At 43.0% G+C, this 15861-nt stretch overlaps 1 protein-coding gene across 1 annotated transcript in view; it reads left to right on the forward strand.

Annotated features, from left to right (window-relative positions):
- Positions 1-15861, forward strand: part of EPB41L2 (erythrocyte membrane protein band 4.1 like 2) — a 469820-nt gene that overhangs the window by 96826 nt on the left and 357133 nt on the right. Inside the window, 1 exon segment of the mRNA XM_053710686.1 lies at positions 2256-2456. Within this exon segment, the coding sequence (XP_053566661.1) occupies positions 2256-2456 (201 nt within the window).

The raw sequence follows: 15861 nt of genomic DNA on the forward strand, positions 1-15861 counted from the left end.
GAAGAGTTTCTGAGTTATCTGCTCTGCAGTGTTCTCCGCCCTATCTGGTCCATGCAGATAAGGTGGTTTTACGTACTGAGCCTGGTTTTCTTCCGAAGGTTGTTTCCAACAAAAATATTAACCAGGAGATAGTTGTACCTTCTTTGTGTCCGAATCCAGTTTCATAGAAGGAACGTTTGTTACACAATTTGGACGTTGTCCGTGCTCTAAAATTCTATTTAGAGGCTACTGAAGATTTTAGACAAACATCTTCTTTGTTTGTTGTTTATTCTGGTCAAAGGAGAGGTAAAAAAGCAACTTCTACCTCTCTTTCCTTTTGGTTTAAAAGCATCATCAGATTGGCTTTTGAGACTGCCGGACGGCAGCCTCCTGAAAGTATCACAGCTCACTCCACTAGGGCTGTGGCTTCCACATGGGCCTTCAAGAATGAGGTTCCTGTTGACCAAATTTTTTTTTAAATTATATACTTTTGCTTCTTCGGAGGCTATTTTTGGGAGAAAGGTTTTGCAAGCCGTGGTGCCTTCCGTTTGGGTGACCTGATTTGCTCCCTCCCTTCATCCGTGTCCTAAAGCTTTGGTATTGGTTCCCACAAGTAAGGATGACGCCGTGGACCGGACACACCTATGTTGGAGAAAACAGAATTTATGCTTACCTGATAAATTACTTTCTCCAACGGTGTGTCCGGTCCACGGCCCGCCCTGGTTTTTTAATCAGGTCTGATGAATTATTTTCTCTAACTACAGTCACCACGTTACCATATGGTTTCTCCTATATATATTTCCTCCTGTCCGTCGGTCGAATGACTGGGGTAGGCGGAGCCTAGGAGGGACTATATGGCCAGCTTTGCTGGGCTCTTTGCCATTTCCTGTTGGGGAGGAGAATATCCCACAAGTAAGGATGACGCCGTGGACCGGACACACCGTTGGAGAAAGTAATTTATCAGGTAAGCATAAATTCTGTTTTTTTTTTTTTTGCATCTTTAATTAAAATTCATGAAAGAAGATCCATTTATATTAACCCTTAGATAGCATTTCAGAAATCTCAAGGTGTTTACTGTTCATTTAAGGAAGAATTATAGAGACTGCTGTTGAAGAGATTTTTCATAGTAAGGACAAATTTGTTTCTGCAGTTTTCATGAAACCTTAAGATGCTAATACTATTCTTCTAGGAGATGTTTTGTTTTTAATGTATTTTTTTCAGAACTTTTTGGAAATCTGAAGAAGTCCCTGCAGTGTACATTCCTTTTTCTACCTTTTCAAAGTATTCTGCTATTCCTTTGTAAGAAAATCCTTATACAAGGATTCTATGAAAATGCAAGCTGAGACAGCCTTTTTAAAAGATTTTCAGGCTACAAGTTTGATATTATTAGGACATATTTCACGTGTGAAATTCTGCAGAGAATAAACATTTGAGTTGTCTCTTATAATTTCTACTTTAGCTAATTATTAAACAGTTATGCTCCCTTTTGCCTCTGAACTAAAGTTTATTTAGATTTTTAAAATGTGGCTTTTAAAACTAAAACAATTTCTTTTAAAAATTGTAGAGCTTTATGTCTTGAGATTTGGGTGACTGATAATGGTTTGAAGCATTTGATTCTTGGTGTTCTCTTGAATCGAATAATTTTGTTGAGACCTTAGCTAAGGGTAGCACAGGTTTCAAAATTTTTTGTTGTATTTGGCAGTGGCGAGTGTCCTTTCCTTTGTTGAAACTGTTCGTTGTAGTATATGTCTTATTTTTTTTATTTTTTAAAGAGCAGCAATGCACTACTGGGAGCTAGCTGCTGATTTGTGGTTGCTTCTTATCATTGGCTCGCCCAATGTATTCAGCTAGCTCCTAGTAGTGCATTGGTGCTCCCTCAACAAAGGATACCAAGAGAATGAAGAAAGTTTGTTAATAGAAACAAATTGAAAAGTTGCATTCTTTATCTGAATCACGAAAGACAAAATGTGGGTTTCATGCCCCTTGAAACATAAACTGTCCCCTGGCTCTTAACCCTAAAGCATGCACTCCCAGGTCTCTTTGTTGTGATATCATATTATTTCTGTACTTTGTTCTATGCAATATATTACTGCAACTAAAGTAAAGAAAAGTAGACAAATAATTGCTAAGTTACTTTATTTGTTTGCTTATAAGCATGGGGAAAATTTGGGTGGGTGTTTAACACCTATGTGTTTAAACCTAAATACTTTTTTATGTATGTGATTGTGTATGTATTTATATATGTATTTTTGTTTATTATATATCTTTTTTTGTAGCCTGCCAAAGAAGAAAACAAAGTAGAAGAAATACAAAAACTTGAAGATGAGAAAGAGCTAAAAAGAGGCGAAAAGGAAGTAAAAATTGTGCAGCCTACTGAAGTAAAGAAAGAGGTTTCCCATAAATCTCACAAGAAGGTGAAAACTGTAGTATGTAAAGTGACATTATTGGATGGGACCGAATACAGTTGTGACATAGAGGTAAGAAAATGGAAACCTCTTGCTACACCTTTTTAAGCCAAGAAGTACTTGTTTTTTGGCTGACCAGCAGGCTGATATGATTAAATCTAAAGACAATTTCTATGCCTTAACTTATCCACTTTATAGGTCTTTATTGGTTTAAGTTCATAGGGTCTGACTCTGTGTATTGATTGGTGAACATGTTTACTTGTTATAAATGCACAATGATTGTATTTACATTTAATGCTTGCATTTTTTAGTATCTATTTTTTTCTATGCTCACATGATTGGGTTTAGTAAAAAAATAGATTTGAACAAATAAAACTTGAGTATAAACAATGAATAGAAAGAAAACTCATTATGTCATGATGAGCTAATTTCGTTCCATAAGGCAGGGACCCACAACTTCTTTCCTTACTGTTGGGAAATACAACACCTGGCCACCAGGAGGAGGCAGAGACACTTTTGCTATACAGGGTCACAGTGTGGCTTCTTTATGCTTCGATAGAATCAAGGGTTAATATCTCCTTCAGGGAGATTATTTGAACAGCTAGGGGTTATTTATAACTGCTTTAATGTGAGAGTTTTGGGCTCATAGACTGTGTGCTTTTTGGCTTGGAACAAACAGGTTTCACTTTCGTTTTTGAGTGTTGCGCAGCTCATAATAGCTTAGCGCTTTTTTTCATAGCAGGAGAAGTCCTGTCCTATGCACCACGTGACCGGGTGCAGTCTTTTTATTTTCCTACGATCCTGCTACGGATATCAATCCTAAGGAGAGCATTTTCACTGTTAGCTGTCTGGGTCTAGGAGGTGGTGAGTGCCCCAGCCATTGGGATTATAAAGGTGCTGTTTTCTCCAACATAGGTGTGTCCGGTCCACGGCGTCATCCTTACTTGTGGGATATTCTCTTCCCCAACAGGAAATGGCAAAGAGCCCAGCAAAGCTGGTCACATGATCCCTCCTAGGCTCCGCCTACCCCAGTCATTCTCTTTGCCGTTGTACAGGCAACATCTCCACGGAGATGGCTTAGAGTTTTTTAGTGTTTAACTGTAGTTTTTATTATTCAATCAAGAGTTTGTTATTTTGAAATAGTGCTGGTATGTACTATTTACTCAGAAACAGAAAAGAGATGAAGATTTCTGTTTGTATGAGGAAAATGATTTTAGCAACCGTCACTAAAATCCATGGCTGTTCCACACAGGACTGTTGAGAGCAATTAACTTCAGTTGGGGGAACAGTGAGCAGTCTCTTGCTGCTTGAGGTATGACACATTCTAACAAGACGATGTAATGCTGGAAGCTGTCATTTTCCCTCTGGGATCCGGTAAGCCATGTTTATTACGATTGTAAATAAGGGCTTCAAAAAGGGCTTATTAAGACTGTAGACTTTTTTTGGGCTAAATCGATTGATTATTAACACATATTTAGCCTTGAGGAATCATTTTATCTGGGTATTTTGATATAATAATATCGGCAGGCACTGTTTTAGACACCTTATTCTTTAGGGGCTTTCCCAAAGCATAGGCAGAGCCTCATTTTCGCGCCGGTGTTGCGCACTTGTTTTTGAGAGGCATGGCATGCAGTCGCATGTGAGAGGAGCTCTGATACTTAGAAAAGACTTTCTGAAGGCGTCATTTGGTATCGTATTCCCCTTGGGGCTTGGTTAGGTCTCAGCAAAGCAGATACCAGGGACTGTAAAGGGGTTAAAGTTCAAAACGGCTCCGGTTCCGTTATTTTAAGGGTTAAAGCTTCCAAATTTGGTGTGCAATACTTTTAAGGCTTTAAGACACTGTGGTGAAAATTTGGTGAATTTTGAACAATTCCTTCATGTTTTTTCGCATTTGCAGTAATAAAGTGTGTTCAGTTTAAAATTTAAAGTGACAGTAACGGTTTTATTTTAAAACGTTTTTTGTACTTGTTATCAAGTTTATGCCTGTTTAACATGTCTGAACTACCAGATAGACTGTGTTCTGAATGTGGGGAAGCCAGAATCCCTATTCATTTAAATAAATGTGATTTATGTGACAATGACAATGATGCCCAAGATGATTCCTCAAGTGAGGGGAGTAAGCATGGTACTGCATCATTCCCTCCTTCGTCTACACGAGTCTTGCCCACTCAGGAGGCCCCTAGTACATCTAGCGCGCCAATACTCCTTACTATGCAACAATTAACGGCTGTAATGGATAATTCTGTCAAAAACATTTTAGCCAAAATGAACACTTATCAGCGTAAGCGCGACTGCTCTGTTTTAGATACTGAAGAGCATGACGACGCTGATATTAATATTTCTGAAGGGCCCCTAACTCAGTCTGATGGGGCCAGGGAGGTTTTGTCTGAGGGAGAAATTACTGATTCAGGGAACATTTCTCAACAAGCTGAACCTGATGTGATTGCATTTAAATTTAAGTTGGAACATCTCCGCATTCTGCTTAAGGAGGTATTATCCACTCTGGATGATTGTGACAAGTTGGTCATCCCAGAGAAACTATGTAAAATGGACAAGTTCCTAGAGGTGCCGGGGCTCCCAGAAGCTTTTCCTATACCCAAGCGGGTGGCGGACATTGTTAATAAAGAATGGGAAAGGCCCGGTATTCCTTTCGTCCCTCCCCCCATATTTAAAAAATTGTTTCCTATGGTCGACCCCAGAAAGGACTTATGGCAGACAGTCCCCAAGGTCGAGGGAGCGGTTTCCACTTTAAACAAACGCACCACTATACCCATAGAGGATAGTTGTGCTTTCAAAGATCCTATGGATAAAAAATTAGAAGGTTTGCTTAAAAAGATGTTTGTTCAGCAGGGTTACCTTCTACAACCAATTTCATGCATTGTCCCTGTCGCTACAGCCGCATGTTTCTGGTTCGATGAGCTGATAAAGGCGGTCGACAGTGATTCTCCTCCTTATGAGGAGATTATGGACAGAATCAATGCTCTCAAATTGGCTAATTCTTTCACCCTAGACGCCACTTTGCAATTGGCTAGGTTAGCGGCTAAGAATTCTGGGTTTGCTATTGTGGCGCGCAGAGCGCTTTGGTTTCAAATCTTGGTCGGCTGATGCGTCTTCCAAGAACAAGCTACTTAACATTCCTTTCAAGGGGAAAACGCTGTTTGGCCCTGACTTGAAAGAGATTATCTCGGATATCACTGGGGGTAAGGGCCACGCCCTTCCTCAGGATCGGCCTTTCAAGGCAAAAAATAAACCTAATTTTCGTCCCTTTCGTAGAAACGGACCAGCCCAAAGTGCTACGTCCTCTAAGCAAGAGGGTAATACTTCTCAAGCCAAGCCAGCTTGGAGACCAATGCAAGGCTGGAACAAGGGAAAGCAGGCCAAGAAACCTGCCACTGCTACCAAGACAGCATGAAATGTTGGCCCCCGATCCGGGACCGGATCTGGTGGGGGGCAGACTCTCTCTCTTCGCTCAGGCTTGGGCAAGAGATGTTCTGGATCCTTGGGCGCTAGAAATAGTCTCCCAAGGTTATCTTCTGGAATTCAAGGGACTTCCCCCAAGGGGGAGGTTCCACAGGTCTCAGTTGTCTTCAGACCACATAAAAAGACAGGCATTCTTACATTGTGTAGAAGACCTGTTAAAAATGGGAGTGATTCATCCCGTTCCATTAAGAGAACGAGGGATGGGGTTCTACTCCAATCTGTTTATAGTTCCCAAAAAAGAGGGAACGTTCAGACCAATCTTAGATCTCAAGATCTTAAACAAGTTTCTCAAGGTTCCATCGTTCAAGATGGAAACCATTCGAACTATTCTTCCTTCCATCCAGGAAGGTCAATTCATGACCACGGTGGATTTAAAGGATGCGTATCTACATATTCCTATCCACAAGGAACATCATCGGTTCCTGAGGTTCGCATTCCTGGACAAACATTACCAGTTCGTGGCGCTTCCTTTCGGATTAGCCACTGCTCCAAGGATTTTCACAAAGGTACTAGGGTCCCTTCTAGCTGTGCTAAGACCAAGGGGCATTGCTGTAGTACCTTACTTGGACGACATTCTGATTCAAGCGTCGTCCCTTCCTCAAGCAAAGGCTCACACGGACATTGTCCTGGCCTTTCTCAGATCTCACGGATGGAAAGTGAACGTGGAAAAGAGTTCTCTATCTCCGTCAACAAGGGTTCCCTTCTTGGGAACAATAATAGACTCCTTAGAAATGAGGATTTTTCTGACAGAGGCCAGAAAAACAAAACTTCTAGACTCTTGTCGGATACTTCATTCCGTTCCTCTTCCTTCCATAGCTCAGTGCATGGAAGTGATCGGGTTGATGGTAGCGGCAATGGACATAGTTCCTTTTGCACGCATTCATCTAAGACCATTACAACTGTGCATGCTCAGTCAGTGGAATGGGGACTATACAGACTTGTCTCCGAAGATACAAGTAAATCAGAGGACCAGAGACTCACTCCGTTGGTGGCTGTCCCTGGACAACCTGTCACGAGGGATGACATTCCGCAGACCAGAGTGGGTCATTGTCACGACCGACGCCAGTCTGATGGGCTGGGGCGCGGTCTGGGGATCCCTGAAAGCTCAGGGTCTTTGGTCTCGGGAAGAATCTCTTCTACCGATAAATATTCTGGAACTGAGAGCGATATTCAATGCTCTCAAGGCTTGGCCTCAGCTAGCGAGGGCCAAGTTCATACGGTTTCAATCAGACAACATGACAACTGTTGCGTACATCAACCATCAGGGGGGAACAAGGAGTTCCCTGGCGATGGAAGAAGTGACCAAAATCATTCTATGGGCGGAGTCTCACTCCTGCCACCTGTCTGCTATCCACATCCCAGGAGTGGAAAATTGGGAAGCGGATTTTCTGAGTCGTCAGACATTGCATCCGGGGGAGTGGGAACTCCATCCGGAAATCTTTGCCCAAGTCACTCAGCTGTGGGGCATTCCAGACATGGATCTGATGGCCTCTCGTCAGAACTTCAAAGTTCCTTGCTACGGGTCCAGATCCAGGGATCCCAAGGCGGCTCTAGTGGATGCACTAGTAGCACCTTGGACCTTCAAACTAGCTTATGTGTTCCCGCCGTTTCCTCTCATCCCCAGGCTGGTAGCCAGGATCAATCAGGAGAGGGCGTCAGTGATCTTGATAGCTCCTGCGTGGCCACGCAGGACTTGGTACGCAGATCTGGTGAATATGTCATCAGCTCCTCCTTGGAAGCTACCTTTGAGACGAGACCTTCTTGTTCAGGGTCCGTTCGAACATCCGAATCTGGTTTCACTCCAGCTGACTGCTTGGAGATTGAACGCTTGATCTTATCGAAGCGAGGATTCTCAGATTCTGTTATCGATACTCTTGTTCAGGCCAGAAAGCCTGTAACTAGAAAGATTTACCACAAAATTTGGAAAAAATATATCTGTTGGTGTGAATCTAAAGGATTCCCTTGGGACAAGGTTAAGATTCCTAGGATTCTATCCTTCCTTCAAGAAGGATTGGAAAAAGGATTATCTGCAAGTTCCCTGAAGGGACAGATTTCTGCCTTGTCTGTGTTACTTCACAAAAAGCTGGCCGCTGTGCCAGATGTTCAAGCCTTTGTTCAGGCTCTGGTTAGAATTAAGCCTGTTTACAAACCTTTGACTCCTCCTTGGAGTCTCAATTTAGTTCTTTCAGTTCTTCAGGGGGTTCCGTTTGAACCCTTGCATTCCGTTGATATTAAGTTATTATCTTGGAAAGTTTTGTTTTTAGTTGCAATTTCTTCTGCTAGAAGAGTTTCAGAATTATCTGCTCTGCAGTGTTCTCCTCCTTATCTGGTGTTCCATGCAGATAAGGTGGTTTTACGTACTAAACCTGGTTTTCTTCCAAAAGTTGTTTCTAACAAAAACATTAACCAGGAGATTATCGTACCTTCTCTGTGTCCGAAACCAGTTTCAAAGAAGGAACGTTTGTTGCACAATTTGGATGTTGTTCGCGCTCTAAAATTCTATTTAGATGCTACAAAGGATTTTAGACAAACATCTTCCTTGTTTGTTGTTTATTCCGGTAAAAGGAGAGGTCAAAAAGCAACTTCTACCTCTCTCTCTTTTTGGATTAAAAGCATCATCAGATTGGCTTACGAGACTGCCGGACGGCAGCCTCCCGAAAGAATCACAGCTCATTCCACTAGGGCTGTGGCTTCCACATGGGCCTTCAAGAACGAGGCTTCTGTTGATCAGATATGTAGGGCAGCGACTTGGTCTTCACTGCACACTTTTACCAAATTTTACAAGTTTGATACTTTTGCTTCTTCTGAGGCTATTTTTGGGAGAAAGGTTTTGCAAGCCGTGGTGCCTTCCATTTAGGTGACCTGATTTGCTCCCTCCCTTCATCCGTGTCCTAAAGCTTTGGTATTGGTTCCCACAAGTAAGGATGACGCCGTGGACCGGACACACCTATGTTGGAGAAAACAGAATTTATGTTTACCTGATAAATTACTTTCTCCAACGGTGTGTCCGGTCCACGGCCCGCCCTGGTTTTTTTAATCAGGTCTGATAATTTATTTTCTTTAACTACAGTCACCACGGTACCATATGGTTTCTCCTATGCAAATATTCCTCCTTAACGTCGGTCGAATGACTGGGGTAGGCGGAGCCTAGGAGGGATCATGTGACCAGCTTTGCTGGGCTCTTTGCCATTTCCTGTTGGGGAAGAGAATATCCCACAAGTAAGGATGACGCCGTGGACCGGACACACCGTTGGAGAAAGTAATTTATCAGGTAAACATAAATTCTGTTTTTTTTTATTTTTATAAAAGCTTTCCTTTTTTGTCTGTCCTCCTGTGGATATATCTTAGCTATGGAGGACTCTGATACTACATTAGAAGGTTCCACTCCTTCTGTACTGATTAATAATTCCTGTTTATATTGTGAGGAGGCCATGGTTTGCCCGCCTGCTCAATTTTGTTCCATTTTTCCTAAGCACTGTTCTAAAGTCTAAGAAGGGAGACAAGCCTGCTAATACTCATAGCGCTATTAGCCCGTCTGAGCCATCTACCTCTCAGGAATCTGTGTCCTGAGAAATTACTACCCTTTCTACACTACCTGCTCCACATGCAGTTCCCCGCGGCTCAACTAATCCTACATCTGGAGGGGGCTTTTTTTCCTACGGACTTTACTGCACAGTTACTATCTGCGGTGTCTGCGACCCTGAGTGCCTTACTTCCCTCTAGCAAACGTAGAGAAAGGTTAAACATAGTTCCCCTGACCTAGAGTCATCAAAATATTTGTCGGATTTAGCTACTATATCCCAGTTATCCGAGGATGAGTTAACCTCTGTAGCTTCAGAGGGTGAACTTTCTGAGTCGGAAACTTCAGTTTCTAAACCTCCTTCAGCAGAGGAACCCTCTTTTATATTTAAAATTGAGCATCTGTGTTTTTTTATTAAAGGAGATTCTGTCTACGCTAGAGGTTCCAGAGGGTACACTCCCTGAGGAACCTAAGATCCCTAAATTAGACGGTGTTTATGAAGACAGGAAGGTCCCTCTGACTTTTCCTGTGCCAGTTAAGATAGCGAACATTATTAGTAATGAATTGGAAAGAATAGGAACTTCTTTTTCCACCTTGTCTACTTGTTCTCGGTCCCTGACTTTCAATTGGATTTGTGGGGCTCCATCCCTAAGGTGGATGGCGCTATTTCTACTCTGGCTAAGTGTACTACTATCTCTCTTGAGGATAGTTCTTCTTTTAGAGAGCCTATGGATAAGAAAATGGAAACTTTTCTGAGGAAGATGTTTCAACATACAGGGTTTTTATTTTAACCATCCGGCAGCTGTAGCCGCGGTTGCAGGAGCAGCTACCTACTGGTGTGACACTCTGTCAGAGCTCATTGAGGTGGAGACTCCCCTTGAGGATATTCAGGAGAGACTTAAAGCTCTAAGAATTGCTAACTCCTTCATCTGTGACGCGAATATGCAGATTATTCGCCTAAATGTGAAGGCTTCTGGCTTTGCAGTCCTAGCCCGCCGGGCTCTCTGGTTGAAGTCTTGGTCTGCGGATATGACTTCTAAATCCAGACTCCTTTCTCTTACTTTCAAGGGGAAGATTTTATTTGGTCCAGGGCTGGACACCATTATTTCTACGGTTACCGGAGGGAAAGGTGCCTTCCTATCGCAGGATAAGAAGAATAGGCCTAAGGGACAGCAATTGTCTAATTTTCGTTCTGACAAATCACAATGACAGCAATCCTCATCAAAGTTCGAGCAGACCAAGAGTACTTGGAAGCCGGCTCAATCCTGGAATAAGTCCAAACAGACTCAAAAGCCTGACGAGAACAAATTGGCATGAAGGGGCAGCCCCCGATTTGGGATCGGATCGAATAGTGGGCAGACTCTTTTTTTTCAGACGCTTGGTTCCATGATGTACAGCATCCTTGGGTCCTGGAGGTTGTATCTCAGGGATACCGGATAGGGCTCAAATCTCATCCACCCAGGGGCAGTTTCCTACTCTCCAGACTGTCTACAAGACCAGAAAAGAGGACTGCCTTTTTAGGCTGTGTACGGGATCTCTCCTCTCTAGGAGCAATTGTCCCTGTACCTACAGCAGAAAGAGGTTTGTGGTTTTATTCAAACCTTTTCTAGGTTCCAAAAAAGGAGGGAACTTTTCATCCAATTCTGGACTTAAAGTGCCTAAACAAGTTTCTGAGTGTTCCCTCTTTCAAGATGGAGACTATACAGTCAATCCTTCCTCTGGTTCAGGAAGGAGAGTTTATGACCACCATAGACCTGAAGGATGCATACCTTCACGTTTCAAAATTTTCAGTTCCTGATGTTTGCCTTTCTGGACCAGCACTTCCAGTTCATAGCTCTTCCTTTTGGCCTAGCTACTGCTCAAAAGATATTTTCGAAGGTTCTGGGGACTCTTCTAGCTGTTGCCAGAAGACGAGGTATTGCAGTAGTGCCTTACCTGGACGATATCTTGGTACAGGCACCATCTTTTCGTCTAGCAAAAGAACACTCAGAGTCCCTTCTCAGTCTTCTTCAATCACATGGATGGAAGATAAACTTGGAAAATAGTTCTCTTACTCCAAGTACAAGGGTGAATTTCCTGGGGACAATAATAGACTTCATATCCATGAGAATATTTCTCACAGATAAGAGACGTTGCAAGCCAACAAACTGCATGTCTTGCCCTCCAGGCCTCCTTGAGACACTCAGTGGTCCAGTGTATGGAGGTGATCGGACTCATGGTGTCCTGTATGGACATCATTTCTTTTGCCAGATTCCATCTCTTATAACTATGCATGCTGAGACAATGGAATGGCTGCCATTCAGGTCTGTCTCAACAGATTGTGCTGGACAACCTGTCGAGAGACTCGCTCTCTTGGTGGTTCTGTCCAGATCATCTGTCCCAAAGCATGTGCTTCTTGGGACCGTCCTGGGAGATTGTGACTTTGGACGCAAGCCTTTCCAGCTGGGGAGCCGTTTGGGGTGCCAAGAATTCACAAGGGCTGTGGTCTCAGGAGGAGTCCTCCCTTCTGATCAATGGTTTGTCCCAGTTTATCAGATTCCAATCAGACAATATAACCTTGGTTGCCTACATCAACCATCAGGGGGGAACAAGAAGTCCCTTGGTGATGAGAGAAATATCTCAGATACTAGAGTTGGCGGAGGCTCACAGATGTACACTGTCAGCGATCCACATTCTGGGTGTGGACAACTGGGAAACGGTCTTCATCAGCAGGCAATCCTTTCACCCAGGGGAATGGTCTCTCAATCCGAGGTGTTTGCAGAGATATGCAGCGAGTGGGGAATGCCGGAGATAGATCTAATGGCATCCTGCCTCAATACCAAGCTACCCAGGTACAGGGTACCTTTGCTTATCAAAATCTAGATTCTCTCAGGCTGACTGTGTGGATATTGAATGCTTAGTCTTAGCCAAGAAGGGGTTTTCTGAGAGTGTTATAGACATTCTGGTTCAAGCTCGTAAGCCAGTTACTCGTCGTATCTACCATAAACTGTGGAGGACTTACTTGTACTGGTGTGAAGAGCGTGGCTTTTCCTGGCATAAGGTTAAGGTTTCCAGAATTGTATCTTTTCTCCTGGATGGACTGGAGAAGGGTCTATTTGCTAGTTCCCTGAAGGGACAGATATCGGCCCTGTTGGTGTTACTGCACAAAAGATTGGCTGAGCTTCCGTATGTGCAGTCCTTTAAGGCCTGACTAGGATCAGACCTGTGTTTAGATCTGGGGCTCCGCCTTTAAGCCTCAATCTTGTTCTTAGTGTTTTGCAGCAGGCTCAGTTTGAGCCTATGCATACTGTTGACATTAAATTGTTCTCTTGGAATGTTCTTTTTTTGTTGCCTATTCCCTCTGCGCGCAGAGTTTCTGAGATTTCTACTTTGCAATGTGACCCCCTTATCTTGTTTTCCATGCTGATGAGGCAGTTTTACGTACTAAATTAGGATTCCTCCCTAAGGTGGTGTTGGATCGTAACATTAATCCTTCTTTGTGTCCTAATCCTTCTTCAGCGAAGGAACATTTGCTTCATAATCTAGATGTGGTTTGTGCCTTGAAGTTCTATCTTCAGGTTACTAAGGAATTCAGACAATCTTTATCTTTGTCATCTATATGGGGAAGCGTAAGAAGCAGAAGGCTACTACGAGTTCCCTATCTTTCTGGTTGAGGAGTGTCATCCGCTTAGCTTATGAGACAGCGGGGCGACAGCCTCCTGAGAAGATAACGGCTCATTCCACTAGAACAGTGGCTTCCTCCTGGGCTTTTAAGAACAAAGCCTCTATGGATCAGATTTGTAAGGCGGCAACCTGGTCATCCTTACACATGTTTCTCCTTGCTTCCTCCTGGGCTTTTAAGAATGAAGCCTCTATGGATCAAATTTGTAAGGCGGCTTCCTGGTCATCCTTACACACGTTTTCTAAATTTTACAAGTTTGATGTGTTTGCTTCGGCTGAAGCAGCTTTCGGGAGAAAAGTCTTGCTGGCTGTGGTGCCCTCAGAATAGGGTCCGCCTCTTTTTGGTTCCCTCCCGTTATTCCTTCAGTGTCCTCTGGAGCTTGGGTATAGTTTTCCAAACAGTAAGAAATGAAGTTGTGTACTCTCCTTGCCTTATGGAAGGAAAACATAATTTATGCTTACCAGATAAATTTCTTTCCTTCCTGGCAGGGAGAGTTCACGACCCCGCCCGTAATGTATTTTTGTTGGGCGGCTCCTTTTTTATATTATTTCTTCTGGCACCTTTATACCTTGATGTTTCTCCTACTTTTCCTTGTTCTCTCGGCAGAATGACTGGGGGATAGGGGAAGTGGGAGGGATATTTAAGCCTTTGATTGGGGTGTCTTTGCCTCCTCCTGGTGGCCAGGTGTTGTATTTCCCAACAGTAAGGAATGAAGTCGTAGACTCTCCCTGCCAGAATGTTTTTTTGCAACACATGTATGTTGCAGAAATGCTTTTCATAGTATTTAAAAAAACAATTTCTAATCTACAAAACACCATGGCTATATTCCAGCCACAATTAAAATGCAAAGGGTATAGAGTAGATGGAGTGTCTGGCACTGTATACATCCATTTTAGTATCAATTTACAGCACATTTGATGCAGCCCTTTAAATAGGGCAAGTATGTAGAAAGTTTCTGATATAGATATAGATATAAAAATAATATAACGTATAAAAAGATAACCTGTAAGACAATACAATTGGTTTGTCTTTTTGAAACAGTTTTCATGTTTTTCCTACATTACCTGTAGGGTTGTCATCTGTTTTCCTTTTCAAAAATATTGCATGACCAAGTGATTATGGGAAAGCTGTAGATGAGGACACGGTCAGATGTTAAATCAGACCCCAGGGTCCTGCTATACTTTACTTTACCACTTTGCATTTCAGTTCATAGTCTGTTGTTTGCCACCACTGTTGGTTATATTAGCTCAAGCTCCAAAATAGTCTTGTTATCCAGAAGATTAAGCCACACGTGTATGGCCATGGACAGAAGTACTGTTATATAAAAATAAACTTGACAGAGCTGAAGGATATGTATTTTCATGTTCCCACCCATCTATATTATTACACACTCTGCTTTGCAGCAATTTTTTTTTTCTATTTTATGTTTATAGTTATTACTTCCATTATTTCAATAGTATTTACCAAGGTTCTAGCAGCTAAACTGCAAAGATCTGGTCACAGGCTGTATTGTCTTATCTGAATGTTATCTTTGTCAAAGCAGATCTTGCAGCTTGTCACATATTCAAGTGATACAGAAGCTTTACACTTTGTGGATGGCAGAAAAATAATTTGCTAAGCTCTATAGTGCCTGTCACAGACCAGCGGCCCATACCAGCCTGGAGGGTTGATCCGGTGGTCTACCTTTGGGCAGGCTGTGCCGCCGGTCCTTCCCTTTACCCTCCTCCCGGCCATCAGGAGTCGGAGCAGCTATGGATTCCAGGCTGCAAGGACGATCTCTTTTCCAGTTGGACTATTATGTTCCCCACCCCTTGAGTGCTGCAGTAATTGAACTTTGCACTGAAAGAGGTGATCTCTAACCTCTTGCACCCCTTTTCGCCTTACCGGGCCCCAGCCGGAATCTTCTGGACTAACCCGCCGGCTGGGAGCACCAGAGATGCCCGATGGACTTTAACCTAGGTCGCTCTCAAAGCTCCTTGCCCCAGAGCTTCGCTCTTTTGAGGACTTAACATACAGTTGATGGGCATGGGTTGGGGTGATTACTAAGAGGGAGCTCCCTCAAGAACCTGGGGTTTTCTTGACACCCCCCCACCTTGGATGGTTCCCGAGTACCATTTACCAGGAGCTCTCCATTGACACCTGGGAATAGCCGCAGCTCCCTCTGAATCACCCCGAAAGGATGACCTACCCCTTGTGGGGATCTCCATGTGCCTGTGGCCTCTTTGAAGGTGCCAGACTATCTTGGGAGGTGGGGTTGTTCTCCCCTTGGATTAGGCCCAGATGGCAATTGTGTATAAATACTGTGTTTGTGTGAAATAAAACAGTTTTTTTTTCACCTTAATACTGGTCTTGTCTGGTTATTAGGGTGGGCTACTTGCTAAAATCACTTCCAGCTCGACAGCTACAAGTTTCAGGGTTAAAGAAGGTCTCCTTTGGCGGAGATACCCAGTCAGAGTATCCGGAGTCCGTCACAGTGCCATCAAACTTTATTTATTGGTGCTTTTTCTGGACACAGATTTGACCAGTGTATTTCTTCAAGAGAGAAAAGGTGATTCCCAAAACTTGAATAATTGTCAGGGTTTTTTTGCATATCCAGATTATTTGTGCATAGGACTAAGTGAGCTTGGTTTTATGTCAGTTCCATTTAAACATTTTCAGATAAGACTAATGAGGTTTAGCTTATTTTCCCAGTGGATATGTGATTCCTTGGCCTTTTTTTAAAAAAAAAATTCTCACAGAATGTGAGCATGTTCCAAACTTTGTCGTTGACAAGATGCACATTCCCTAAGAAAGGAGTTTCTTGCAGCCAAAGTGGA

The sequence above is a fragment of the Bombina bombina genome, chromosome 4 (assembly GCF_027579735.1).
Source record: "Bombina bombina isolate aBomBom1 chromosome 4, aBomBom1.pri, whole genome shotgun sequence".
NCBI lineage: Eukaryota > Metazoa > Chordata > Amphibia > Anura > Bombinatoridae > Bombina > Bombina bombina.